The following is a 27,726-nucleotide window of genomic DNA, read 5'->3' as shown; positions in this document are numbered from 1 at the left end:
TGAGTCATTCCCCTGGTGGCCTAGTGGGGGTTTGCTGGATCATCACACCAACGAACCAGGTTCGAATCCCAGCAAAACCCTAACAAAAATAACATTTTCCATTATAACTCAAAAACGGTTGCCGATAGACAGATGTTCACTATCATGAGCATATAGGAAGTCCCATATGGCCTTTCATTTGGCACCATGATCTTTGACCTTGAGTGACCCTGAAAGGTCAAACTGAAGGTCATGGGTTTTCAAAGTGCTATAACTTTAAAATGGTTCATGATAGCCAGATGTTTATCATTATCAACATAAGAAGTCCCATATGGGCTTTCAGTTGCCACCATGACCTTTGACCTTGAATGACTTTGAAATGTTAAAGTCAAGGTCATGGATTTTCATAGGACTATAACCTGACAGCTGATGATTGAGAAATATTACCATTATCATCATATAGGTATAAAATAAGTGCTGCCGGGCGAGGTTTGTTTCGCCTGGCAACACTTTTTTAACTGTTATTCACAGTGCCAAGTTGGCAATGTTTTGCCCTTATATATATACATATACATACATATATATATATATATATATATATATATATATATATATATATATATATATACACACACACAATCTTACAGGTTCAGCAATTTGTCTCATTTATAACACTAAATGAGATACTCACTTGCCTAATGGAGTTAAATTTTATTGAAATGTGGTGATATCAATGTGACATTATGATATCCATATGTAATTCCAGAACTTATTTTAATATATTCGCCCGTAGTCAGCTGGGATAGGCTCCAGCCTGCCTGTGACCCTGTAGAACAGGATAAAGCAGCTAGAGATAATGAGATGAGATGAGATTTTAATATATTCAAAATGTTTTGTGTATATTTATTTAATAATTAACTCGATGTACTTGCAATGTACAAGAAAAATAATTTAACACCGGCAGCAGATTCAACACCAGGTTCCATCCATTGACTATGAGAGTCCCTTGGAGGCTCATTCACATTCTGTGTTTTCGGCTGTGAAGAGACGCTCTTTGTTGTGAAACAGTGATCCAGGTCCATCGTAAGTTAAGTGTGAACTAAAGTACTACTTTGGCTACGAGGGTGTTCAAGAAAACCACATTAGCTTAAAGAAGGTTCTTAAGAAGCAGTTAAAAACTTGCTTCACATAAGATGCTTTCAGGAAACCCGCCCCAGAAGCCTCTGTGATCCAGTACATTTTCTGGAGTACTGTTTTGTTGGCCTGTGTCAAGGAGAAGTGGTTTTGGATATATCAGTTGTGAATCTGTAGGCCTAATGTAAAACCTCATTTAAGAACAAATGAAGGTTTGTAATGCAGAACAAACAGATGAACTTTAAATAGTCTCTCACCTTCATTGGGTTTGAGCTCCACCACGATATCATCCTTTTTCATCATAGCTTTTTGCACTCCAGTGTAGTACATGACTGCCACCTGGCTGTGGAGGATGGTACTGCGCTTCTCAGAGCTGCCGTTCTTTACAGTGATGGACAGCTCTGCATCCTCTCCCATTCGAGGTCCTTCTCCTGTCATTGTGACCTTTAATGTGACATCTGTGGCCACAGCAGTGGGGTAGATGTTAGGCTTTGACCCATGGCGAATGGCAGTTTCTACTGTGATTCGCTCCTCTTCAGACCCTAGTGGAAATGATGAAAAAATAGGGTGAAAAAATGCTACCCCGGAAGCAAACAGCCTTAAATATGATGTTTCTAGTCTGACTAAGACTCTGTTGAAGATATCTTCCAAGCAAATAATGACACATATCTTTTGTATGGATCCTTGTAGACAAAATCTAAAAGTCACTAAAGTGACCCATAGGCTGAAAGAAACTCAAGGAAAGTATGTTTTTTTTCTGTATGGTGAATAATTTGTGTGTGGGGGGACGGGGGTAGTGTGTTCAGGGTTTTCACCTTCTGGGTGTTTGTAGAGGTGTGTGATGTCTTCTCTCTTGTCAGAGCCAACTGCCTTGGTGCTGATGCAGTGGCCCACCACATTCTTCTCACTGTAGATCTGAGTGAAGGTGCCATCAGCGTTCTTCTGCCAGTAGATCTTATCACTGTTCACCTACAAAATATGCACAGTCAAAGTAGTGATTTTTGGTATTAAAAATATTTATTTTTATCATATTTGGAATTCAGAGGAAATGCAACATGACCCAGTGATAAACAATGACTCGATCATAAAGCTTAAGTGTGTGTCAACCCTAATATTTTCATGGCCAAGCTATTTCTAGGACTTCCTAACCTCGGAAAAGGCAAAGGGTGTGTCATATTTATGGTAGACTTGTCCATTACGAATAGCAGCCACCGAGGTAGGGCCACAGCAGAACGAGCCCTGACTTGTCTCTTGAGGTGTGGCATCCACCAACTGCCAACCTCCCATGCCAACTGGCAGGTCAGACCGAGCCATCCAAGATTCGTTCCATACATGAAAATTCCTGCGGATAGGGAGGGAGAGAGAGTCAATCAAAGTAACTTGGGGAAAGCAGTGCTTAGTTCTTGGTTTCTGTGCATGTTCAGACTTTTCAAATCAGGAACATTCCACTTCTGGGGAGGAGGCACATGTTAAGCAGTTAGGAGGCACACTTGTTGAGCAGCTGACAACAGAACAGGTATGACTTAGGAGCCAAGGATTAGTAGTTACTATGATTACATAATGATGTTTAGTCCTATTAGTTAACAACAATCTTTTGCCAGATACTTATTATTTTGATGGAACACTACACCAAAACCCCAAGAATCTGGATGTCACTCTAAATTATTGCATACATTGGGAGCATATCTTGAGCATAATTGGAGATTTTCTTGACAATGCCATGATCAGAGTACCCAACATGGATTTCATCATATATGGCTCATAGTTTGAAATATCCAGGCAAAACCATAACTGGATTCTGGAGCATTGTGCACAGTGGAAAATGAAGCCTGATGCTGAACAGTCTAGGAGTATGACTTAAATAAAAGATGCATGGGCTGATGCAAACATCCAATACCAGGTCAAAGTTCTATCTTGCTTTTGGCTTTGATGAGTCCAGCACCAGGAGAAACTTTGCCATATTCCATAATGTCTGTGAGTTTGAAACACTGAGCTCTATATAAAATCTGGAGAGCTCATAGCCTATTCCCCACTGTAAAGACAAGTGAAGTCATCTGGCTACCATATTATACAACCCCGATTCCAAAAAAGTTGGGACAAAGTACAAATTGTAAATAAAAACGGAATGCAATGATGTGGAAGTTTCAAAATTCCATATTTTATTCAGAATAGAACATAGATGACATATCAAAATGTTTAAACTGAGAAAATGTATCGTTTAAAGAGAAAAATTAGGTGATTTTAAATTTCATGACAATAACACATCTCAAAAAAGTTGGGACAAGGCCATGTTTACCACTGTGAGACATTCCCTTTTCTCTTTACAACAGTCTGTAAACGTCTGGGGACTGAGGAGACAAGTTGCTCAAGTTTAGGGATAGGAATGTTAACCCATTCTTGTCTAATGTAGGATTCTAGTTGCTCAACTGTCTTAGGTCTTTTTTGTCGTATCTTCGGTTTTATGATGCGCCAAATGTTTTCTATGGGTGAAAGATCTGGACTGCAGGCTGGCCAGTTCAGTACCCGGACCCTTCTTCTACGCAGCCATGATGCTGTAATTGATGCAGTATGTGGTTTGGCATTGTCATGTTGGAAAATGCAAGGTCTTCCCTGAAAGAGACGTCATCTGGATGGGAGCATATGTTGCTCTAGAACTTGGATATACCTTTCAGCATTGATGGTGTCTTTCCAGATGTGTAAGCTGCCCATGCCACACGCACTAATGCAACCCCATACCATCAGAGATGCAGGCTTCTGAACTGAGTGCACAACTTGGGTCGTTCACCCTTCACTGGTGCAGGAGTATGAGAGGACTTCCAGAAAACTGGCAGACATCTTAGCCAGAGAGGATCGTTCATTTTTGTCAACCTGGAACGACCATCACTGAACAGAGGTGGGTGTCTATGACATCTATCAGCCACCTACAATGCAGCCATCAGCATTCTGATTCGGATTCTATGATGATCCATGAGAGGATAAATACTTGATACTCCCTACCTATTAGACAGACAGAACTGAGGATGCCTTTCGGATGAGAGGCGAAACGTCTTCAAGACTTTTTCAAGCAAGTCCAGTTGCTCTCTTCTACCAAACACAGATAACTTGGGTCGTTCTTCTCCTCTTTAGTCCGAATGACACGGCGTCCCTGATTTCCATAAAGAACTTCAAATTTTGATTAGTCTGACCACAGAACAGTTTTTCACTTTGCCACAGTCCATTTTAAATGAGCCTTGGCCCAGAGAAGACGTTTGCACTTCTGGATCATGTTTAGATACAGCTTCTTCTTTGAACTATAGAGTTTTAGCTAGTAACAGCGGATGGCACAGTGAATTGTGTTCACAGATAATGTTCTCTGGAAATATTCCTGAGCCCATTTTGTGATTTCCAATGCAGAAGCATGCCTGTATGTGATGAAGTGCCGTCTAAGGGCCCGAAGATCACGGTCACCCAGTATGGTTTTCCGGCCTTGACCCTTACGCACAGAGATTCTTCCAGATTCTCTGAATCTTTTGATGATATTATGCACTGTAGATGATGATATGTTCAAACTCTTTGCAATTTTACACTGTTGAACTCCTTTCTGATATTGCTCCACTATTTGTCGGCGCAGAATTAGGAGGATTGGTGATCCTCTTCCCATCTTTACTTCTGAGAGCTGCTGCCACTCCAAGATGCTCTTTTTATACCCAGTCATGTTAATGACCTATTGCCAAGTGACCTAATGAGTTGCAATTTGGTCCTCCAGCTGCTCCTTTTTTGTACCTTTAACTTTTCCAGCCTCTTATTGCCCCTGTCCCAACTTTTTTGAGATGTGTTGCTGTCATGAAATTTCAAATGAGCCAATATTTGGCATGAAATTTCAAAATGTCTCACTTTCGACATTTGATATGTTGTCTATGTTCTATTGTGAATACAATATCAGTTTTTGAGATTTGTAAATTATTGCATTGCGTTTTTATTTACAATTTGTACTTTGTCCCAACTTTTTTGGAATCGGGGTTGTACCACTCCCATTGCATGTATTTGGCTTATGTGTTAAACCGTGGTATCTGATCAAATTTGCCCCAAGAAAAGTATCTCCTGACTCTTTTTTCCCCTTTCATTACCTCCTCTTATTTTCTCAACTTTACCCCCATTCCTTACATATCTTTATAGCGCTCCCTTTTTTCCTTTTCCAGTTCAGTCTCTGATCATTTTTTAATGGCTCTTTTTTTTTTACTACAATAATAATTTTTATGGAGATTATTTCAGTTTTTCCCTTACACAGTGTATCTTTCTCTTTCATATATTTCTTCTTCCTTTTATATATATATATATATATATATATATATATATATATATATATATATATATATATATGTGGTCAGAAGTTTACATACAGTGCCATGAATGGAATGCCATCTTGGATATGAATGTCATGGCAATATTTGGGCTTTCAGAAATTTCTTTGAACTGTTCTTTTCTGTGGAAGAATGTACAGCATATATCTTTAATTAAAAAAAACACTAGAATTTGGTGCACAAGTTTTAATTTTCTTTGGGTATTCTAAAATTAACACAGGGTCAAAATTATACATACAGCGTCAAAAATTTACATATGCTCACTTAGATTATTCATTCAGAGGTGCTGAAACTTCCAAAATGTCTTTTATCTTTCCAAGGCCGAGGTCTCTTAACTTCCTCTTAGTGATCATGATTGACTACAGCTGGTAGCATGTCTATGCCTTCATAAAAAGGGTTTGTTTACAGCACTCATTGGATTGACCAACACAGTAAAATGGGAAAGTCCAGGGAGCTCAGTGCAGATCTGAGAAAGAGGATCGCAGATATACACAACTCCGGAATGTCTCTTGGAGCCATTTCTAAACAACTGCAAATTCCAAGATCTGTCCAAACAATTGTATCCAATTTATTATGAGGTGTAGTCACTTTGCCAAGCCACTTTGCTTCAAGAAAACCCAAACTGTCACCCTCAGCTGAAAGGAAATTGGTTTGGATGGTCAGGAACAACCTAGGAATCACCATGGCAAAGTCCATGAACTGGAAGCTGATGGATCACTGTCTACAGTTCAGATCACCATGGACTAAGAGGCTGCTATCCAAGAAATAACCCCCTGCTCCAAAATTGACACCTTCAAGCTTAACTAAAGTTTGAACCTGACCACACGGACAATGATAAAGCCTTCTGGAGGATAGCTGTATGATCAGATGAGACAAAGATTGGGTTGTTTGGCCACAATGACCACCGTGTACAGAGGGACACTGTACCAGCTGGTGGTAGGATCATCATGCTCTGGGGCTGTTTTGCTGCCAGTGGAACTGGTTCATTGCACAAAGTGGATGGAATGATGAATAAGGAGGACTACCTCAGAATTATTCAGCATAAACCATCAGAAACTTGAACATGACTTGGGACTTGGGAGTTACAACAGGACAATGAACCCAAACACGCATCAGAGCTGGATGTGGAGGATAAAGCAGGCTAGCATTAAGCTTAAAACAAGTCCTAACTTCAACCCTATTGAAAATATATGGACCATGCTTATAAGTTGAGTGCATGCCAAGAAAAAAAACAAAAACAAAAACAAATTTAATTGAACTCTTCCAATTTTACAATGAAGAGTCATGAAATATCCAACCAGAATTCTGCCAGAAGCTTGTTTATGGTAAACAAAAATATTTGGTCAAGGTGAAGCTTGCGAAGAGACATTTTACCCAAATATTAGGTGTGCTGTATGTATATTTTTGACCCGGTATGTATAATTTTGATCTTGTGTTGATTTCAGAAAACCCAAAGAAAATTAAAACTTGTGCACCAAATTCTAATTTTTTTTATTAACTATGTATGCTGTACATTCTGCCCCAGAAAAAGAACAGTTCAAAGAAATGACTGAAAGCCCAAATATTGACATGACATTCATATCCAAGATGACATTCATGTCACTGTATGTAAACTTCTGACCACAACTGTGTGTGTGTGTTTTAGTTCTAGTTTTGAAATAAAAGGTTTAAAGTTGCTGAGCTCTACAGTGGAACTAAAGGCGATATAAACTACTGTAAAAATGTACACAGCTTGCCACATCATAGCCAAGATTCAAAGCTTGCAAAGATTTACTGTTGAACTGTTTTCTAATTGTGAAAATAGACAGGTTTTACGGGGTGGCACGGTGGTGTAGTGGTTAGTGCTGTCGCCTCACAGCAAGAAGGTCCTGGGTTCGAGCCCAGTGGCCAACAAGGGCCTTTCTGTGTGGAGTTTGCATGCTCTCCCCATATCTGGGTGCTCCAGTTTCCCCCACAGTCCAAAGGCATGCAGGTTAGGCTAATTGGTAGCTCTAAATTGAGTGTGAATGGTTGTCTGCATCTATGTGTTAGCCCTGCAATGACCTGGCGACTTGTCCAGGGTGTACCCTGCCTATAGTCAGCTGGGATAGTCTCCAGCTTGCCTGCAACCCTGTTGGACAGGATAAGCGGCTACAAATAATGGATGGACAGGTTTTACAATCCAGTAATTGATTATCAATAGATTACATTTTGACTCATATTCCAAACAAGCTTACTGTGAAAATGATTCACAATAATGCCATTTTATTTTATTACATCAAAAATAATAACTGCTGTGGAGTGTGGAAAATCAAAACGTGTTTGGTACCAGATAGTATCACTGTTGAGCTCAGAAATTGGTTCCATGTTCTCATCCAAATATACATCAAATGTTAAAGAAACGTCTGTGTCATGGGCAGATTTGAAGTTTGTGACACTACGGGTGGGGATGCCAAAACACCTGAGAACTGAGAAAGAGAGATGGGGAAATCAGAGGAATCTGGAACTTTTTGGAAATACAAAATGAAAATTAAAGCAGCATCCAATACCACAAATACCAATAACACACACAAATATATGGTGTTCCCTTACCTGTGGTGGTGATACCTGAGAAGACCCAACACTGCCCGTATTTGACAGGCAATCCTCTGCTTTTGTGGTACTGCTTCAGAATATCCACACTGCCACTCCATGCTGTTGGAGAGGTCCCATCTGCATATATACCGGACCAATTGCCTTCCAGCACACCTTGGTCATCAGGAGAGTTGATCTGGTACCAAGAATAAAGTGGAGGGTAACACCCAAATCTTGCCTTCATATACACTCAGGAATTGGTACTGGACCATCATTGAATCTACAATTTTGCTAAATTCAAGGTATGATTAAATACTATTATTTGATTTCAGGAATTGAAATTCTCTGAAGTCAGTTTCCGATGCTCAGATATGTGTGCTTCAATGATCAGCTTAAAAATAACTCAGTTCCTCTTATCTTTCCAGGCATATAGGCATACATGCTATTTACTGTATTTTTTTTTATTATTTACTGTTTACTGTTTGATCTCAGACTCATTAAGAAGGCAAGAAATTGCACTAATTAACTTTTAACAAAGCACACCTGTTAACTGAAACGTATTCCAGGTGACCAGCTCATGAAGCTGGTTAAGATAATGATAATAGTGTGTAAAGCATCATCAAAGTAAAAGCTGGCTACTTTGAAGAATCTAAAATATGAAACATATTTTGTTTGTTTAACACTTTTTTTGTTTATCACATAATTCCATATATGTTCCATATGTGATTTCATAGTTTTAATGTCTTCGGTATTGTTCTACAATGTAGAAAATAGTCAAAATACAGAAAAACCTATGAATGAGTAGGGGTGTACAAACTTTTAACTGGTACTGTAGGTGATTAAAGCATTCAGAAATTTCATGTAGTTTGATGACTATATTTTGAGAACTTTGGAGTTACACTGTTTTCTTTAAAGTCAGTGGCCTAAACAATGGCTACGTTTGAACCCACTGTCAAAGGTAATAGTCCATCAGTCTGGAATATCATTGTGGCCCTGTATAATTGTAAGAAAAGAAGATACAATAGATGCCTTTTTCATTTTTTAATTTTTTTTATTTTACAATTTATGAAACAGTTTTACAATCTGCTGCATAGATGGAGACATTTTAACCTACTTCCATGTAGGTTACTTTATGACAGACATTTTTGCTGTAAAAAAGTGATGTGCTGTGCCTGTGCAGAGTTGCCTGAGGTAAAATAATTCACTCAACTCTGAACATGTGTGTACTGTGAAATGTTTTATGGCATGTCCATAAAGTGTTTTTCTCTAGCAGTAAAGGTCTTGGGCACACTTCATCCCGGCGCTGATCAAAAAAGCACTCCTATGCTGTGTGTGAGTTTTGTTTCTAGGATAACAATATCTTGACAACATACAGTATCACAACTAGTGATTGGCTGCCGGAAAAGGAGCAACAGTCACTACGTTTACGTGCACATCCAAATCGAGCTGCTGTCGGTAATCGAGCTGAAGGTCCCAGCAGGGTGCCAAAGAAATCCAATCCTACATGCACACAATGAAATCGGGCTATTGTGTGAGGTGCATTGTGCACCCGAGCCACAGGTGGCGCTACACGCCCCATCGTGTTGGTACACTTCCGGTTGTCGTCATGAAGAAGAGCTATTCAAGAGTATAAACAAAGTTATCAGTTCCGTGTTCTCCATTGCGCGTTTTTCTCCCGTCCATGAATTTTAATATATTCAACTCCTTAAGCTGAATGAGCATGAACTCTGTCTCCTCATTGCTCCAGAAGTGCACGTTTCTGCTTGCCTGTGGCAGTGGGGGCGTGGTCAAGCGCCGGTCTGTGACAGGAGGGCGGAGCCAGGGAAGGTGAGTGGCAGAATCACTACACCTGACGGTAATTAACCTGTGTTTGTGTGTCTTCCCAGTAACCGCGCCCTATTTAAGGAGGCAGAGGGAGAGCAGAGGGGACAGCTCATCCCGGGACTAGAACACAGTGTGTGTGTGTGTGTGTGTGTGTGTGTGTGTGTGTGTGTGTGTGTGTGTGTGTGAGAAGAATAAAAGTAGGCTGTTAAACTGAAAAGTCTGACAATAAAAAGCCTATTAGTACCAGAAGCTTTGTCCTGCCGTCCTCTGTGCTCCACCCACACTTCAGAGAGCTCTACATCGCCATTTTCTCTTCTTCGTTTGTTCCTCCTGACCTCTTCTGCTGCTCGCTACTACTGTTGTCATGCCGACCGAGGCTGTTGTGTTTCCCACTTGTGGTCTCATCACTCGTCACTTCCGGAAGGGGCAGTAAGTAGCTCGACAACTAGCTCGATAGGGTATACATGCACAAAGTAGCTCGGCAGAAATCGCATAAACTAGGTCGTGTAGCTCGATTCCGAGAAATCAAGTTCGGTTCAATTTCAGCCGAATTAAGGTGTACACATGGCATTTTGAACTTCGATTTCAGTCGAGCAACGGCAGAAATTCGATTCTCTCTATGTGCATGTAAACGTAGTGACTGATGGCACCAGCAGCTTTTTCCAGAAATGTTTAGAGATTTTCAACTAGGAGTGCTCAGAGCGGCCAAACAAAACAGGTGGTGTGCTCTGAAGAATGATGCTGGGTGCCGTGCTTTTTCTCTAGGTGGCCCCATACTCTCTGTCCTCTTTGGGAACAATTGAAAGCTCCTCGGTCAGTGTAAAAACAACCCAAACATGTGCTCTTTGGAGACAAACTGGGTGTTTTCACACATTTTCTAGCCTTATAATGAACCAATAATGACTGTTGAATTACCATTTCATTATCATATAAATAGCTCTGGGTGAGCCATCCAGAGCCGCATTCTGACTCAGACTGAAACAATGTTCTTTATTTGTTGTTCTTTATTTTCCTCACAAAGCTTTAAAAATATATTTAGTTTCTACTTATATAAAGTTGACCTTTCAAGGGTTCTGAGGGGTATTTTTATGTTTCTAGGACAAAAACTCTGCAAGTAAGCTGTAGGTTTTACTGAGCATCTTGCAGAATCAGCCACAATTCTTCTGGACACTTTGACTGTCACATTTGCTTCTTAATTTTGCAGCAAAACCCAGCAGCCTTCATTCTGTTTTCTTTTGTAATCTGAAAAGTGGTCCCTTATGTAATATGCTGCTCAGAAACAAACATTTTTTTCTGTAACATTTAATTTTGTGCTGGTGTCAGTAAACCTGTTGAAAAGGAACAAACTACAGACATGGACACCTTGAACTACAGTTCCCATGAAACACAGTGCCCTCTGTCTCCAGCCTATTAAAACTCAGTTGTCTCTTATTTCCTTAATTACCTGTCCCTCTATTTAAGCTCCTCAAACAAACACACCAGTCTGAAGTATTGTTCTGCCTGCTCAGTTCATACCAAGCCTTGTTTCTTTCTGACTGCTTCTTGTATTTCTGACCTTTTGCTATTTTGCTCACGTTCTCGCTCTTTGTCTTCTCTTTCCTATGTTGTTCGCCAATCAGCCGACCCTTGCTAGTTTACTGACTCTGATTCTAGTCTCTCGTCTTGGCTTTGTTGTCAGTCTGTATCCCACTCTCCTCTGCGCATACATCTGTAAGTGCCTGCATACTAACAGGATACTTCGCCTAATATGGATGTAGCGGAGGATGCTAAACAGACTGCTCTGAACGTGCAGTATCGAAAAGCGTATCGAAATCCAAATGACAAGTAAGATACGATTGGGGTGCCTTTGCATCAAATTCTGAGTTACAAAGAAATTACGCAGTAGAAGTCTGTAACAGATTTCAAAATCTGTTTGCTGAGGAAGACATCACAGAATGTTATGATCGATTTATGAAAGCTAATCAAGTAGCAATGGAGCTGTGTGTCCCAGAAAAAAGCAAAGAAGAGGAGATCACCAAGGTCAACTCACCCAGAGGTAGTGAAAGCAAGGCAAGAGTTAATCGAAGCAAGTAAACACTTGGATGACGAGAATGATGAAAGTAGAGAGAGATTCGATGATGCAAAAAGAGCATTATTTAACACATACGACCACATAAAACAGCTGGAATTGGAAGAAATGTCAAGAAGAGTCAAACAATGCCACTACGATGCAAAGTATGGAGAAGCATGGAAGGTAATAAATGAAATGACAGGGCAAGAAGAGCAAAGAGAGTCAGTTAAAAGGTGCCAATGCAGAAGAAAGAACAACAGCATGGTACAACCACTTCAAAAATCTTCTTGGAAAACCCCCAGCAGTTGACAATGAAAATGGAGATGAAAGAATTCCAATAGTTTTTAGTGATCTGAATATAGATGATGGACCCTTCACACACTGTTAGGACTAGGACTGTTTTGGCCTCTAGAGGCCACTGTTATTTCCTTTTCGTGTCATGTTTATTTTGGCCTCTAGAGGCCGCCACTGTTCCTGTGTTTTGTGTTTGTGTTAATTGCCTGTTTAGTCCTGATTATCTTCACCTGTGTTCAATTTAGTTTGTGTAGTTATACCCCCTGAGTTCAGTCCTCTTGTCACGGAGTCTTTGTGCTGTTATGTTTATCTCCAGTTTCCTCTGTACCGTGTTCTTTATTTTGCATTTTGCTTTTCTTTTGGACCTAGTAGTTACTGTGTTTTTTGGATCTTCTGAGCTTTGGTATTTTTGCCTTTTCTTTTCTGTTTTTTGGCTTTTGTTTTGTACTTTTGATTTTTTATTTTTTCCCTTATATCTTCTGAGCATTTTTGTATTTTTACTTTTTGGATATTTTTTGTACATATTGTAAATAAACCTTTTTGATACTTTTTCTACTTCTGCCTCACGCCTCTGCATTTGAGTCATCCCCCTGGTGGCCTAGTGGGGGTTTGCTGGATTATCACACCAACAAACCAGGTTTGAATCCGAGCAAAACCCTAACACACACGAAGAGTTCTTAAAAGTGAAAAGAGCATTGAATAATAAAAGTGCTGGCCCAGATGGTATTCCAATGGAAGTGCTCAAGTATTGTGATCTTTATAACTACATTCTTGGTTTCTGTAATAAGGTACTAATTGAAGGGAACAGACCAGAACAGTGGTCACTCTCGCACATACAACCTATTCCCAAGTCAGGAAATCTCTCTATTACTGATAATTATCGTGGCATCAGCTTAACGTGTGTCATCACAAAAGTCATGAACAGGATAATACTGAACCGAATCAGGGACAAGCTAGGTATACATCTAAGACCAAACCAAAATGGATTTAGACAATGTTGATCCACACTCTATCAGATTTTGGCGCTGCGTCGGATTATGGAGGAAACAAAGAACAACAATCTCTCGGCTGTGATGTGCTTTATAGATTTCAAAAAAGCATTTGACAGTATACACAGAGGGAAAATGATGAAAATCCTTCAAGCCTACAGCATCCCAACGCGCCTTCTAAACGCGATTCAGGAAATGTACACTAATACTAGAGCAAGAGTACTTTCTCCAGATGGAATAACAGAAGAATTTGAAATAAAAGCTGGAGTGCTACAGAGAGACACCCTTGCACCATACCTTTTTGTTATCGTCTTAGATTTTGCCCTGCGACAAGCTATTGATTACCATAGTGAAGATCTGGGTTTTACCATCACACCCAGACGCTCCAGTAGACACCATGCAATTACTTTAAAGGTCCCATGGCATGAAATGTTCACTTTCTGAGGTTTTTTAATGTTAAAATGAGTTCCTCTGACCTTCTTAAGTCACCCCAGTGGCTAGAAATTTCATAATGTGTAAACCAAACTATGCCCAACATTTGAGAATGGTGCATCAAAACGGCGCATTGATAAACTCTTCCCTTGCCTACGTCAGCAAGGGAGATGATCCCCACGCCCCCCCCTCTGGATTCCCACCCACTGTATGGATTGCCCGCCCAGCTCAAAAGTTGCCACCAAACATGGAAGTTGCGCTGTACATGGATGTGACAACACAGAAAGGAGTCTGTTTTTACTGCCGACGGGAGAGCCCCTGAAGACGCAGTGGCTTAATTTTATTTACTCCAATAATACACCGTCGAGTCTACCTAAGACGGTGTATGTTTGTCGGAAGCATTTTCCTGATGAATGTTTCCACAACTTGGGACAGTACAGGGCAGGTTTTGCACATCAACTGTCACTGAAGCCTGGGTCCGTACCAAGCATCCCTGCCGCATCAGCCACAAACACCAAACAAGTAAGTGTATAACTGTTAAGTCGTTTTGCCGTGTTTTAAAATCGGTGCCACATTAGCCTTGCAATGGCTACATTAGCTGTGCAGCTAACCGCTTCCTGCAGTTAGCCAGGTACTCTGCGCTACAAAACCAAAAAGCATGCAGCATGCTCTGTTAAACTGAGTTTAGTCTGGAAATTGACTGTAACTTATGAGCTTATGTTTTGCCGTGTTTTAAAATCGGTGCCACGTTAGCCTTGCAATGGCTACATTAGCTGTGCAGCTAACTGCTTCCTGCAGTTAGCCAGGTACTCTGCACTACAAAACCAAAAAGCATGCAGCATGCTCTGTTATAATAGCCAATCAAAACAGTTTTTACAAAGACACCCACATTCTTTTTTTAAGTCACTCATTCATTTTATTTGTTTGTTTGTTCAGTAAAAACCCAAACATTTGTTGAATTTATTTTATTTCCTCGCGTCGCACCTTAATGATGTCAGCGCGCGGTATTTTTCCCTTCGTGGTTTGTTCCTTCTCTCTCGCCATAGTAAGACACCCACATCCGCTTGTTCTGACCCACTGGAGGTAGCGTCACAGTGCTGTTAGCCAATCAGAGGTAACACGTTTACATGTCATGAATATTAATGATAAGACCCGGCCCCACCCTCTACCCTTCCCCGCCTCCTGCTTCTCATTAGCAAAACGACGCACTGGGAAAAGCGCTGAAATGGGGCTTTCTCCCAGGAGGCTATATCTACGTGCCGAGGGTTCATTTCGAGAAAGGCTGTGGATATAACATCCGGAAACCTTCACGAGCCCATTTAAAGCATCAACAAACCACCATGCCATGGGACCTTTAACGGATCTTGACTTTGCGGACGACATCTGTCTACTCTCCAACACACTAGAGGAAGCACAAAAACTACTGCTAAATGTAGAGTCAGAATGTAACAAAGTTGGTCTACACCTAAATGCCAAAAAGACTGAAGTAATAACAACGAACATCCCCCGGCCAACCCTTCCTCTTAAGACAAGAGAGGGACAACAACTTAAGGAAGTGGATGACTTCAAATATCTTGGGGCATGGGTAAAATCTTCTGAGCAAGACATGAAAGTTAGAAAAGGACTAGCATGGAATGCAATGAACAAGATGAAAACAGTGTGGACCTCCAATCTCTCCAGAGATTTAAAGCTTTCCTTCTTTAAAACAACAGTTGAGACAGTTCTCCTTTATGGTTTGGAATGTTGGACTTTGACAAAACATCTCGAGAAATCCTTGGATGGAACATATACCAGAATGTTGCGTACAGTGCTCAATGTAAATTGGCATGATCAAATACCTAATGCCATTCTATATGGTGATCTGCCACATCTAAGCAATGTAATTGCTAGTAGAAGAATGGGCGTGGCAGGTCACTGCCAACGGCATGAAGAGCTTGTTACCAGCAAAGTCCTCCTGTGGGAACCCACCCATGGGAGGAGAAACCAGGGGTGGCCCATTAAAACGTTTATTGACATCCTTAAATCTGATGCCGGGGTTGCCACCCTGAATGAGCTTGCCAAGTTAATGATGGAAAAATGTGACTGGCGTGGGAGACAGGAGGCTCACCTGAGGGCGGCCTAAGTAAGTGAACGTGCAAGGGCGTTTGCTAGGAGAACATCAACAGATGCTTGCTAACCTCAACACTCGGCTGCCACAACTCACAACTGTAATGTCGCAGGCCCTCTTAGCATGCCCTGAGTCTCTTCCTAGCCCAGCACTACAACTCCCCATGATGGAGAAGTTCGTCAGAGATGCCATCGCACGTAAAGGTTTTTTACTGCAATGTTCTATGTATTTCGCCACCATGCCTAATCTATCTGATGAGCACAAGATTGCAAAGTTCCTATCCTTTCTCACTGGCAAAGCACTCCGCTGGGCAACTGCCATTTGGAACAAGGGTGGTGAGCAGACTATGTCATATGAGCAGTTCCTCTCCCTATTCAAGAGTTTTTGACCATGAACTGGAAGGGACTGAGGTCGGGGAAAGTCTACTTGCCAGCTCTCAAGGTTCTCGAAGTATTGCTGAGTATGCCCTGGACTTCAGGACGTTAGCGGCTGTCAGTGGATGGAATGATCCAGGCCTGAAAGCATTTTTTTTGCCAAGGTCTGCACCCTGAGATCATTAGTGAACTGGCTTGCAGAGATGAGAACCTCACACTGGACTCTCTCATTGACCTAGCTATTCGTCTTGACCAACTGTTAAAACATCGACCCTCTATCCAAGAAAGTGCCAGGTCTGTTCAGCCATCTGAGGACAACTCACCTATGGAGGTGTCCCACACCAAGTTAACCCATGCTGAGCATGTTAGATGATGTAAAGAGGGGTTGTGCTTCTACTGCAGGAGCTCAGAGCATAACATCCAGCACTGTCCTATCTGTCCAGCCTGTGTAGCTCCAGCAGAGACACCAGCAAGACCTATGAGTCCAGTGCGAAAATTCAACTCAAAATCCTTTAAAATTCCAGTCTTACTAAAGGTGGTGTCCTCCACATATGTCCTTTTTGCTTTTGTTGATCCAGGGGCTGAGGGGAACTTTATCAGCAGTACCATCTTTCAGAGGCTCAACCTGCTTACCCTCTGCACAGTGCACTCAGCATTAGGACCATCGATGGAGGACCCATAGGTGACTGGTTCATCACCATATGCATCAACCCAGTTCAGATTCAAGTAGGAGCATTGCACAAGGAATTCATTTCCCTGTACATGACCACAACAGTTGATCATAACCTTATCCTTGGATATCCCTGGCTACAGCTCCATGACCATCTGATCTCATGGCAAAGTAAGGAAATTCTTCAGTGGTCACCCATGTGCTTCCAGAGCTGTCTCTCTCATTCTCAGGTCAAAGTATCTTCCACCTCAGTGGAAAGTCCTCAACCAGACTCCATGGCCAACGTTCCTGACTGTTATCAGAATTTTTCAGAGGCTTCAGTAAGGGGAAGGACTGTGGGCTACCACCACACTGGCCTTATGACTGCGTGATTGATCTACTGCCAGATATGTCACCACCACATGGTCATATTTATCCTCTGTCCCAAAAGGAATACATTGCCATGGAGGAATATATTCAGGAGGCTCTCAAGCAAGGATCTATCTGCCTTTCCAAGTCTCCTGCATCTGCTGGTTTCTTTTTTGTGGAGAAATGAGGAGGTGGACTAAGACCTTGCATTGATTACAGAGGTTTAAACCAGGTCACTGTAAAATACCTTTATCCTCTTCCCCTTGTCCCAGCAGCTCTGGAGCAACTCAGGTCTGCTAGGATCTTCTCCAGGCTTGACCTACACAGCACATATAATCTGATCAGGATAAAGAAGGGTGATGAGTGGAAGACAGCCTTCAGCACTACCACTGGACACTTCGAATACTGGGTAATGCCTTATGGTCTTTCTTCAGCACCCAGTGTGTTCCAGTGCCTTATCAATGACGTGACACGGAGCATGCTGGGTAGATATGCCACCGCTTACATTGATGATATCCTGATATACTCCTCAGATATAAGAAGTCACCAGGAACACGTCAGAGCAGTTCTCAAACATTTATTGGAGAAACATCTCTACATCAAAGCTGAAAAGTGTGTTTTTCATCAAAGCCAAATCTCCTTCCTTGGCTATATCATCAGCACAGAAGGAGTAAGGCCCCGGTCACACCGCCCAAACTTTGCTGGAGCGTTCCTGGAGCGGTGAAAAAAATTAATCACCGCTCGTAACCGTTCACCACCGTTTAACAAAAGTTGGCCCCCGTTAAAGCAACGCCATATACGCTCGGCCACCGCTGATGTTTCTCGAGGGGCCCTCCTACTGCTCCGAAAGTTTTGAGCTGCACAAAATATTGCGAGCAGTGAGGAAGGGGCAATTTTCTGCCCTGGCAAAGTTCACCCCCGCTCCACCAATGCCCAGTCAAAGTTTGACACCACTAGACGCAAGTTTGTGGACGCTTGGGTCCGCTAGGCCAACGCAGAAATCTTGAACGCTGGACCACCGCTGCTTCGCCAGCGTTGCCCGGGCAGCGATTAAATGTTGCACAAACTTCGGTGGAGCGGTTGTAAGCGTTTTACGAGCGGACACGGAGTTGCTGGAACGGTGTCGGGCATTGAAGCAGCTATCCATGGCGGCGATGAACTTTGGTTTGGCGTTGGTATAGAGGTGTCGGAGTGGGACCAGAATTTGGCTATAAATACGGGGAGAAATGGACCAGGAGCTCATTTGGAATCGAGCTGCCGTTGAGTTCAGACCTCATCTATATTGAATTTGCTCAAAGTTACAGTAAAACTGTATCACCATGGATGCTGAGAGACTTGCTATGATTGGTGCTAAACCAACTTTATGCCCCCGCCGAGCCAAAGCCCGCATGCGCAGAACGCCGCTATACCAACGCTCGCGTCACCGCTAAACCAACGCTCGCTACCGCTAAACCAATGCTAAAGCAACGCCGGTTTCAGCGGTGCACCGCTAAGCCAATGCCCGTGTTTTTGATTTTTTTCCCATTTTGTGCGCGGTGACGAGCGTTGTCGAAATTCGGCCCCCCCTCCCTACCGTTCAAGGAACGCTCCAGCAAAGTTCGGGCGGTGTGACCGGGGCCTAAGCATGGACTCATCTAAGGTATCAGCTGTCACTTCCTGGCCAACACCCAAATCCATAAAGGACCTTCACCATTTCTTGGGCTTTGCGAACTTCTACTGCCAGTTCATTCGGGGTTTCAGCACTTTGGTGGCTCCTTTAACTGTGTTGCTGAAGAAGGGTCCCAAGCGCCTACAGTGGAACCCAGAGGCAGAAGAAGCCTTCAGTCAGCTCAAGCTTGCCTTCACTTCGGCCCCTATACTCCAGCATCCCGACCCTACTGAGCCGTTCATCGTAGAAGTAGGTGCATCAGATACAGGAGTAGGGGCAATTCTTTCCTAACGCTTTGGGGAGAAACAGAAGCTACACCCAGTAGCTTTCTTTTCAAAGAAACTATCTTCAGCAGAGAGGAATTATGACATGGGGAACAGAGAACTGCTTGCCATTAAACTGGCCCTCGAGGAGTGGTGACATTGGTTAGAGGGAGCTACTCACCCCTTCATAATCCTCAAGGATAAAAACCTAGAATATCTCAGGAAAGCCAAAAGGTTCAATCCACGTCAGGCCAAGTGGGTGTTATTTTTCACCTGTTTCAACTTCACAATTTCATTCCAAGAATGAAAGAATACTAAAGCAGATGCCCTATCCCAGGCTTTCGGTCCATCCCACCAAGATTCAGTCTCTCACCCCATCCTCCCACCACAGTGTTTCGTATGATCCATCACCTGGGGGCTGGACAAGGAAATAAGGAAGTCACAACCTTAAACCAGCCCTATTCATCTCCCACCTGGTCTTCTTTATGTACCCAAGCATCTTCGCAGCAGACTCATCACCTGGGCTCATGCATTATCTGCCATAGAGCATCCTGGCAGTCAATGCACACAAATGTTAAAAAACAAATACTGGTGGGAGAACATGCCCATGGAGATCAAGCACTTTATTGCTTCATGTTCTGAGTGTGCTCAAGCAAAGGTTCCTAGAACTCCACACACACACACACTGGCAAATTGTGCCCTCTCCCGATTCCTCAAAGACCCTAGTCACACTTAGCCATTACCTTTATCATGGATCTCCCTCTCTCACAAAGTAACACCACTATAATGGTGACTATCGACACCAAAGCTCCAACTATGCTATATCAGTCCCTTCAAGGTTTTGCACTGCATTAATGAAGTATCATACCATCTTGAACTACCCCCTCACAGCGAATATCCCCTACCTTCCATGTATCACACCTGAAACCTGCTATCCTGGGCCCCCTTGCCAGCAACACACCAGTCCAGGAGCACCCTATGCTCAATCTAGAGGGAGAGGCCATCTACCAGGTAAATAAGATCCTCGACTCAAGACGAAGAAGAGGCCGAGTCAAGTACCTCATAGATTGGGAAGGATATGGACCCAAGGAACAAAGTTGGGTCATGGCCAAAGACATTCTCAACCTGCTTTTCAAACAAGAATTTCATGCCCAATATCTTGAAAAACCAGCACCCAGAGGTAGGGGTCATCTGAGAAAGAATGTAGCTCCTGGAGGTAGGTCCTTGGGGGGGGGGGGGGGGGGGGGGGTGTTCTGTCAGTAAACCTGTTGAAAAGGAACAAACTACAAACATGGACACCTTGAACTACAGTTCCCATGAAACATAGTGCCCTCTGTCTCCAGCCTATTGAAACTCAGCTGTTTCTCATTTCCTTAATCACCTGTTCCTCTATTTAAGCTCCTCAAACAAACACACCAGTGCGAAGTATTGTTCTGCTTGCTCAGTTCATAACAAGCCTTGTTTCTTTTTGATTGCTGCTCATATTTCTGACCTTTTGCTATTTCTCTCATGTTTTTGCTCTTTGTCTTCTCTTTCCTATGTTGTTCGCCAATTGGCCGACCCTTGCTAGTTTACCGACTCTGATTCTAGTCTCTCGTCTTGGCTTTGTTGTCAGTCTGTATCCTGCTCTCCTCTGCGCATACATCTGTAAGTGCCTGCATACTAACAGCTGGAAAACAAACATTTGGAACTCTAAAAATTTGTTATAGAAATCTATAACAAAATCTGTATGAAAAAATAGGGTGTTTTTGCACAGTATATAAAATTTCATTGGAATAGCCACTTACCATGGCTGACACAAGTCTGGAAATGTTAACAGGGTCTCCCCACCCAGAAGCAGGGGTTTGACTCTTCTCCAGTACAAACAGGCATGCTTCCAGAATCCCTTCAGCAAACTGCACATAGGACAATACACTTGAACTCAGATGTTTGCCAATAGTACATTTTTAAATGACATTTACTTATATTAACACAATATAAATGTTATTTTACAATCACTCACCAAAGGCGAATAATTATTCACCGATTTTCACTGACCCTGTGGTGGATAATTGTTTTAGTATAAATACACAGGTGAATAAAAAAAAAAGTATGAAAAAATCATTTATTTCAAACTTCAAAAGTGTCATGCAAATGGAATAAAGGTGTGATGCAGACTTGTCTCACTTATCTAATGCTGACTCACATAAAATACTTTGCTTTGTATTCGATAAAATAAATCACAGTTCCATCTTACCTTTGAATAGTTTTAAACCAAACTTCGTAGCATCTTTAGTGCTTTTAGGAACAGTATTTTCTTTCATCATTTGTAATTGTTCCTCACTTACGGTGACCAAGCGATTGTCAGCCATTTTGCTGAGTTGCTCGAGGTGATTATCAAGAAATAGTATAAATACAGAGGTGATTCTAAGAAATCACGTGTACTGATTGGTTGAGAGAGTCGGACTATTTCTCAATAATCACCTCAAGCGACTCAGCAAAACGGCGGCTGATCACTTTGTCACAATAAGTGAGGAAGAATTACAAATGATGAAAGAAAATGCTGTTCCTAAAAGCACTAAAGATGCTATGAAGTTTGGTGTAAAACTATTCAAAGGTAAAGTGGAATTGTGATTTATTTTATCTATTTCAGAACAAAGTATTTTATGTGACTTGGTATAGATAAGTGACACAAATCTGCATGCATGCTGTTATTACATTTGCATGCCGCTTTTGAAGTTTGAAATAAATTATTTTTTTGAATACGATTTAATTTTAAAAAAAAAATCACCTGTGTTTATACTAAAACAATTATCTGCCTCAGGCTCAGTGAATATCCGTGAATAATAACCTTGACTTCATCTTGGTTATTGTTCACTGATATACGCTTCGCCTTCTGTGAATAATTGTTAAATAGTCTGAATTTCCCGATCAATCAGTGCGCACTATTTTCTATAATCACCTGTGTATTCATATGAATCAAAATTAATTCTAGTTTTTAGATCAGAAGAAAAAAAAAACGCTGCCAAATAAAACTAGCTACCTAGTTAGCCTCCTCTTGGATGGAATATATGCGACAATTTTTTGAAGTGTTTTGTGACAAATGATGTCATGTCTACTACAACATGACATATGTTGTGATGCTGAGTTTCAGAGAAAAATTCTCCAAGCACCTGGATGGTTAATTCAAAACTATGCAGAACTCCCAAAACAATACTCAACACAAGTTTGCCCAGCCACTGCCACAGCTGGTGAAACTCAGGGAAATGCAAAAAAAAAAGAAGTGTGTAAACCCTGAAAGAAATGTCCCACTGACCAAAGAACTGCATCCGAAAAAGTATCACCTCCTCTTCATCAGAATATGATAGGATGTTGTGGTTTTGCCATAATGGTCATTAGCAATTATGCCACCAACTACCCTAAGGTAGTAGCTGTAACCTGTAATCTAAATTTCTTCTCCTTGTTCTTGTCATGCAGCTTTCTACTGAGTTCTTTCCTTCAAGCTACTGCTTGTAAGGAAATTCCCCGTGATCCTTGAGTAAATCAGGTCACCAGATTCTGCCATGCCCAGCCACAGGTGATCCCAGCCCTGAGATCAGGCTCTGGTCCAAGTCCCCAGTGTGATGATAGTCTGACTAAGTGTCTTAGCATGAAACAGAAAATGATAACATGGACTTCTCGAGGAATCCACAGTAATGGAGCTGAAACCTGACAGAACCATATATCTCTGTAATGACTACAAGTGACTTAACTGTGTGTCTGATATGATAAATCTCTAGAAGTCATTACCGAGACTCAGGGTTACATCAGGTTTTGGCTGGATATAAAAGGTCTAGAAACCTAATGATAGCACTAATCTCTGTGATGACCACAAGAGTCTGATGTATGTGTTTGACTTGATAAACTCATCGAGAACCTGAGGTGGACTTTGACTGCTTTCACCTTGGATGTCACCAAGAGCTACTGGACATTTCCCCTGTCAATTCAGATATCTCCAGACAATATTAAGAACACTGTGTGGGGGCAGGACTGAGTAAACTACCCACCCCACTCCGAGATCTGCTGACTAGAAGAAGCTGAAGCTAGACTAGACATATCCAAGAAACAGATTTCCATATTCAGACTTCCTGAACTCTGTCAGTCTTCTGGCTCTCTGCTATTTAAAAAAAAGCTTTAAAGCTCTTCTGAAACCATTTACATCAACTCCATGGACACGACCATGTAGCGCAACTCCATTGCAGCACATTTCTCTTTCCTCTTTACTTTCCTACCCTTTGTTTTTCACTTGATTTGGAGTTTGTGTTCATGCTTACCTTAGCCTACAACATGGAACACAAAGAATCAGTTAACATGCTCAGAACCTCTGACTGGGTAATCTGGGTAAACACAAGTAGCACCTAGGTTTGTGTAGGAAGAAGTAGGAAATGATGGTTAATACCTGTCCAAAGTTCCAGGTTCTTTCTCCAATCTGAGACTCAGTACCGTAGTAGAGTCTCCCCACATCGTTCAGAACATACTCTTTCCTCTCCTTCTCATCATCCATATACACCAAGTCATCTGTGACACAGAGAGAGAGAGAGAGAGAGAGAGATAAAGAAATGGAATTCAGTATATGCCATAATCTCGTCATATTTCTTGAATTTCTTATGTGTGATGTTGGACTAAAGTAAACATTCGAATAGGACGTATTAGACCTTTAGTCCTTTCTCTCTCAGTGTTTACCTTCACACCAGGGGTTAAACAGCATGTAGATATCATTTTCAGGTTTATATGTTGAAGTGCTAGTCCCACTGGGAGTCTGAGTTGCCACAGTGAGCTTGTATTGGCCAATGGGAGCAGTTGGCAGGGAGTTGACTAACAGTTTTATTTTGCTGCCTTCCTTGTCAACAATCTTGGCTTCCCAGCAGTTGTCCTGCAACTTGTCAACTAGAAGAATTGTCACTAGCGTGCCCTTTGATACCATTGGGTTAGGACCTGTAAAAAAAACACACACACACACACACACACACACACACACACACACACACACAGGAAAGTTAACCAAGATTGCATAAGAACTAGTATATCAGAGTAACAGGCATGTGTGGTGATCTGCATCAGGTTTTAAGACATAAGATTTATATTATCCAAACTAAACATTCAATCTCAATTCAGAGGTCAGGTGCAAATGTCACCAATACTATACTTTTGTTTTTCCGTGATATCACCAATAAAAGAGATCTAGGTGTTCATCAAAAAACTACAGTACTAGTCATAATGGAGCTCCCCATGTGTGGAGCAAAGCTCCATACTTAAGAGAAAATGGTAATGCATCAAACTGATTTTTGATGGCTTTTGTGACTGTACGACGTCCGTACATACGAATGACATACTGTACGTGTACCACCACAGGGAACCTGATCGTAAGTGCAAGGCAACATATCTCAAACACTTGACCACTGGACAACGAAATTTGTATCTTTATTTACATAAGCTAGATGGATTTTTCTCCATCACTTATTTTTAATTTGCTTTTGAAAAAATAATGTGGGATTATTTACTAATACTATAGCAGCCCTTGGCATTAAGAACAACAGCAAATAGTTTCTGATAGGTGCAGATGCATTTTATTCTTCTCAAACACAAGTATAGCATCGAACACGCGGCATCAAACACCGTACACTGAACACCGTGAAAACTAAAGAAAACAAAACAAAAATTATTAACATAACATAGTTGTAAACAAATACACAATTTTGCAGAGTAATGTTTACAGACTATGCTCTGAATGTTACACACCTTGCTCTGCTCAACCGAGGATCAACCAAACCTCTACAAGTTAGCCAAACATGCACCATTAACTTCTGCACTCAAAGTCTTGTACTAAACCATGGTTCAACCAATGCACCGAACACAAACAAAACGCACACACAAGCTTTACATTGTGCATAAATGACATATCAGGATGACAGAAAGCAAAGCTTTATAACATACTGTGCTGAACCTCTGATGGAGGCATACGGTGAATATACTGTACGGTAAACACAGCAGTGAGCATCTGTAGCATAACAAATACAACTTCCTGGGCTGACATCTCTGTCCAGAACATAAATAATGAGTGGCAGCTCTGGCTGCCACTTACAAACACATTTTACACTCAGCGGGAGCTCTGCTTTTAGGCAATGCCTGAATATATATTCGGCTTCATTATCGATCAAACAATCCTGAAGATATCAAAACTATGAAATAACATATGGAACATATATGGAATTATGTGGTAAACAAAAAAGTAAAAAAAAACAAAAACAAAATGGGTTTAATATTTTAGAGTCTTCAAAGTAGCCAGCGTTTACCTTGACGACGCTTTGCACACTACTGGCATTATCTTAACCAGCTTTATGAGGTAGTCACCTGGAATGCTTTTCAATTAACAGCTGTGCCTCATCAAAAGTTAATTAGTGCAATGTCTTGCCTTCTTAATGAGTTTGAGATCAAACAGTAAATAGCCCTATTCCACAACTGTAATAATCCATATTATGTCAAGAAACTGCTCAACTAAGTAAAGAGAAATGACATCCATTAGTACTTAAAGACATGAAGTGTCTATTAATTAATAAAAATAAAAGAAAAACAGTGATTTAGCAAGTGTGTCCAAACTTTAGACTGATACTGTATAAGAACTAGATATATCACAAGATTGCAAGACTGAAAATAACACACCTTACAATCCTGTGTCAGCAAGGAGTGCTTAAGAAAACAAGCATTGCCCATGTCTACACTGTTTCCCTCCTCTTTGAACTCCACCCTGTTTTGTTCCTTCTCTTTCACATACCCAAAGCTACAATAAACAATAACATGGTGGAAACAAGAGTACTGAGTAAAAATTATACACAACACTCCTGCACTCTGCATAGATTCCTTACACAGATTACCTGTCGTGTTAAAAATAATGCCACGGCTCTGATCCAGCAATAATTATACATGCTTATTACTGTAAGTGTCTACTACAGTGGACACACACACACACATTTCATTATTAATTATTATTTTAAAATTCTATTGTATATTATTAATTATGGACAGCACGGTGGTGTGGTTAGCACTGTCGCCTCACAGCAAGAAGGTTCTGAGTTCAAGTCCAGCGACCGACGGGGGCTTTTCTGTGTAGAGTTTGCATGTTCTCCTCGTGTCTGCGTGGGTTTCTTCCGGGTGCTCCGGTTTCCCTCAAGATCCAAAGACATGCAGATTAGGTTAATTAGTGGCTCTAAATTGACCGTAGGTGTGAATGTGAGTGTGAATGGTTGTTTGTCTCTATGTGTCAGTCCTGTGATGATCTGGCGACTTGTCCAGGATGTACCCTGCCTCTCGCCCATAGTCTGGGATAGGCTCCAGCTTGCCTGCGACCCTGCACAGGATAAGCAGTTATGGATGATGGCTGTATTATTAATTATGGTATAATTACGACATAATTATTGAAACATAATTCTATCCATCCATTTATTATGTATATTGCTTATCCATTGCGGGTGGGGGGTGGGGGGGAAGCAGGGCCCAATCCCAGCTGACGCTGGGTGAGAGGCGGGGTACAACTAGGGCAGATAAATCTATCTATTTTGTCAAGCTAACACAGAGACAAAGAATCATTCACACTCACATTCACACCTATGAGCAATTTAGAGTCACTAGTTGAGCTGTCAAAGTATATGTAAAAAAACTGGATTTTTTTCATATTTCTGTCTGTTTGCCTGGGCTTTTGTTTGAGTAGTCATAGTTTAAAGATGCACTGTCTAATGTAACATTAGACAGTGCATCTTACATGTTTTGAATTTGAACAGAGAGTTATAATTCTCATTCTAGACAAGTTCTATTCATAATAAACAATGATTGATAAAACTGTAATATTCTCTATAAATAAGTGTAATTATTACGTTTACTTAAATGGGGCTATATGCTAACATCAGGTTGTTAGAAAATTATTGTGATATGACACGTCTAATTATAGTGTGCTCTGTTCATCAGCTTATTAAATAAAAAGTGCCTCTTTCACATACTGAATATACAGCAGTCTGCAAAACATGAGTACTGACTGACTAATGGATGAACATTGAATAATAAAACTCACCAAGTTTGAGCTCGAGGTGTAGTTTGTCAGTTTTGGGGTCGAAAGGTCGTGAGAGCTCTATCCACATCTGAAACGTCTGCCCTCGGCGGATGATGAGGTTTTTGCTATGGTAATGCTCCGTGTGATGATTCAGGCGGTTTTCACCTTTTTTGGACTTGATGAGGTCTATGGAGTGCACTGATAACAGATTTTCTGGAGGAGAGAGAGAGAGACAGTAGTTTATATCTGAGAACAAGTCACATAAAATTATATTAAGTGGTCTAAACTACATCTCCCATAGTGCACTGCATTCAGCACCTCACCATTTGTCTCAGTAGTTTCTGCTGGTGGCTTTTCACTGTGATCCTCTAGCCCTACAGTGATCTCAGTGCCAGTGTCATCAGGTTCATTGTTGGCAAGACGATAGCAGCATGGGCATATTTTATGAAACCACCTCTGACACGTCCCTTCCTCTTTCTCCTTATTGTTCTCTGGCACCAAATCCACCTTCATTGGTTCATCATCCCATAGTGTAACACCTGGCCAGCGACCGACCCGATTCCTGATGCTTTCGCCAGGCATGCTGAGGCAGAGAAAATATAAGTAAGAGAAAAGAAAAATCAACAGATGAAAATCACAAGGGAGGGCGGCATGGTGGTGTA

At 41.4% G+C, this 27,726-nt stretch overlaps 1 protein-coding gene and 1 long non-coding RNA gene across 6 annotated transcripts in view; one reads left to right on the top strand and one right to left on the bottom strand.

Moving 5' to 3' along the window:
- Nucleotides 1–27,726, bottom strand: part of LOC132896694 (protein-glutamine gamma-glutamyltransferase K-like) — a 49,484-nt gene that overhangs the window by 9,810 nt on the left and 11,948 nt on the right. Inside the window, exons 2-11 of one of the 4 annotated variants that reach the window (XM_060937707.1) lie at nucleotides 27,388–27,647; nucleotides 27,086–27,277; nucleotides 23,707–23,958; nucleotides 23,423–23,541; nucleotides 20,793–20,900; nucleotides 8,025–8,202; nucleotides 7,762–7,900; nucleotides 2,263–2,455; nucleotides 1,929–2,082; nucleotides 1,371–1,655 (exon numbers count right to left, since the gene is read on the bottom strand). In XM_060937707.1, the coding sequence (XP_060793690.1) occupies nucleotides 1,371–1,655; nucleotides 1,929–2,082; nucleotides 2,263–2,455; nucleotides 7,762–7,900; nucleotides 8,025–8,202; nucleotides 20,793–20,900; nucleotides 23,423–23,541; nucleotides 23,707–23,958; nucleotides 27,086–27,277; nucleotides 27,388–27,646 (1,879 nt within the window). In that variant the 5' untranslated portion in view covers nucleotide 27,647. The other 3 variants (XM_060937708.1, XM_060937710.1, XM_060937709.1) reach the window with 3 other exon arrangements.
- LOC132896695 (uncharacterized) overlaps nucleotides 2,433–27,726 on the top strand; it is a 52,103-nt gene continuing 26,809 nt past the window's right edge. For both annotated transcript variants that reach the window (XR_009656138.1, XR_009656137.1), the window contains exons 1-2: nucleotides 2,433–2,629; nucleotides 8,104–8,308. This is a non-coding gene — a long non-coding RNA (uncharacterized LOC132896695). The remainder of the gene's footprint in view (nucleotides 2,630–8,103; nucleotides 8,309–27,726) is intronic.

The sequence above is a fragment of the Neoarius graeffei genome, chromosome 13, assembly GCF_027579695.1.
Source record: "Neoarius graeffei isolate fNeoGra1 chromosome 13, fNeoGra1.pri, whole genome shotgun sequence".
In the NCBI taxonomy this organism is placed as follows: domain Eukaryota; kingdom Metazoa; phylum Chordata; class Actinopteri; order Siluriformes; family Ariidae; genus Neoarius; species Neoarius graeffei.
The sequence above is the reverse complement of the archived record's forward strand: the minus strand, read 5'-3'. Positions and strand labels throughout refer to the sequence as shown.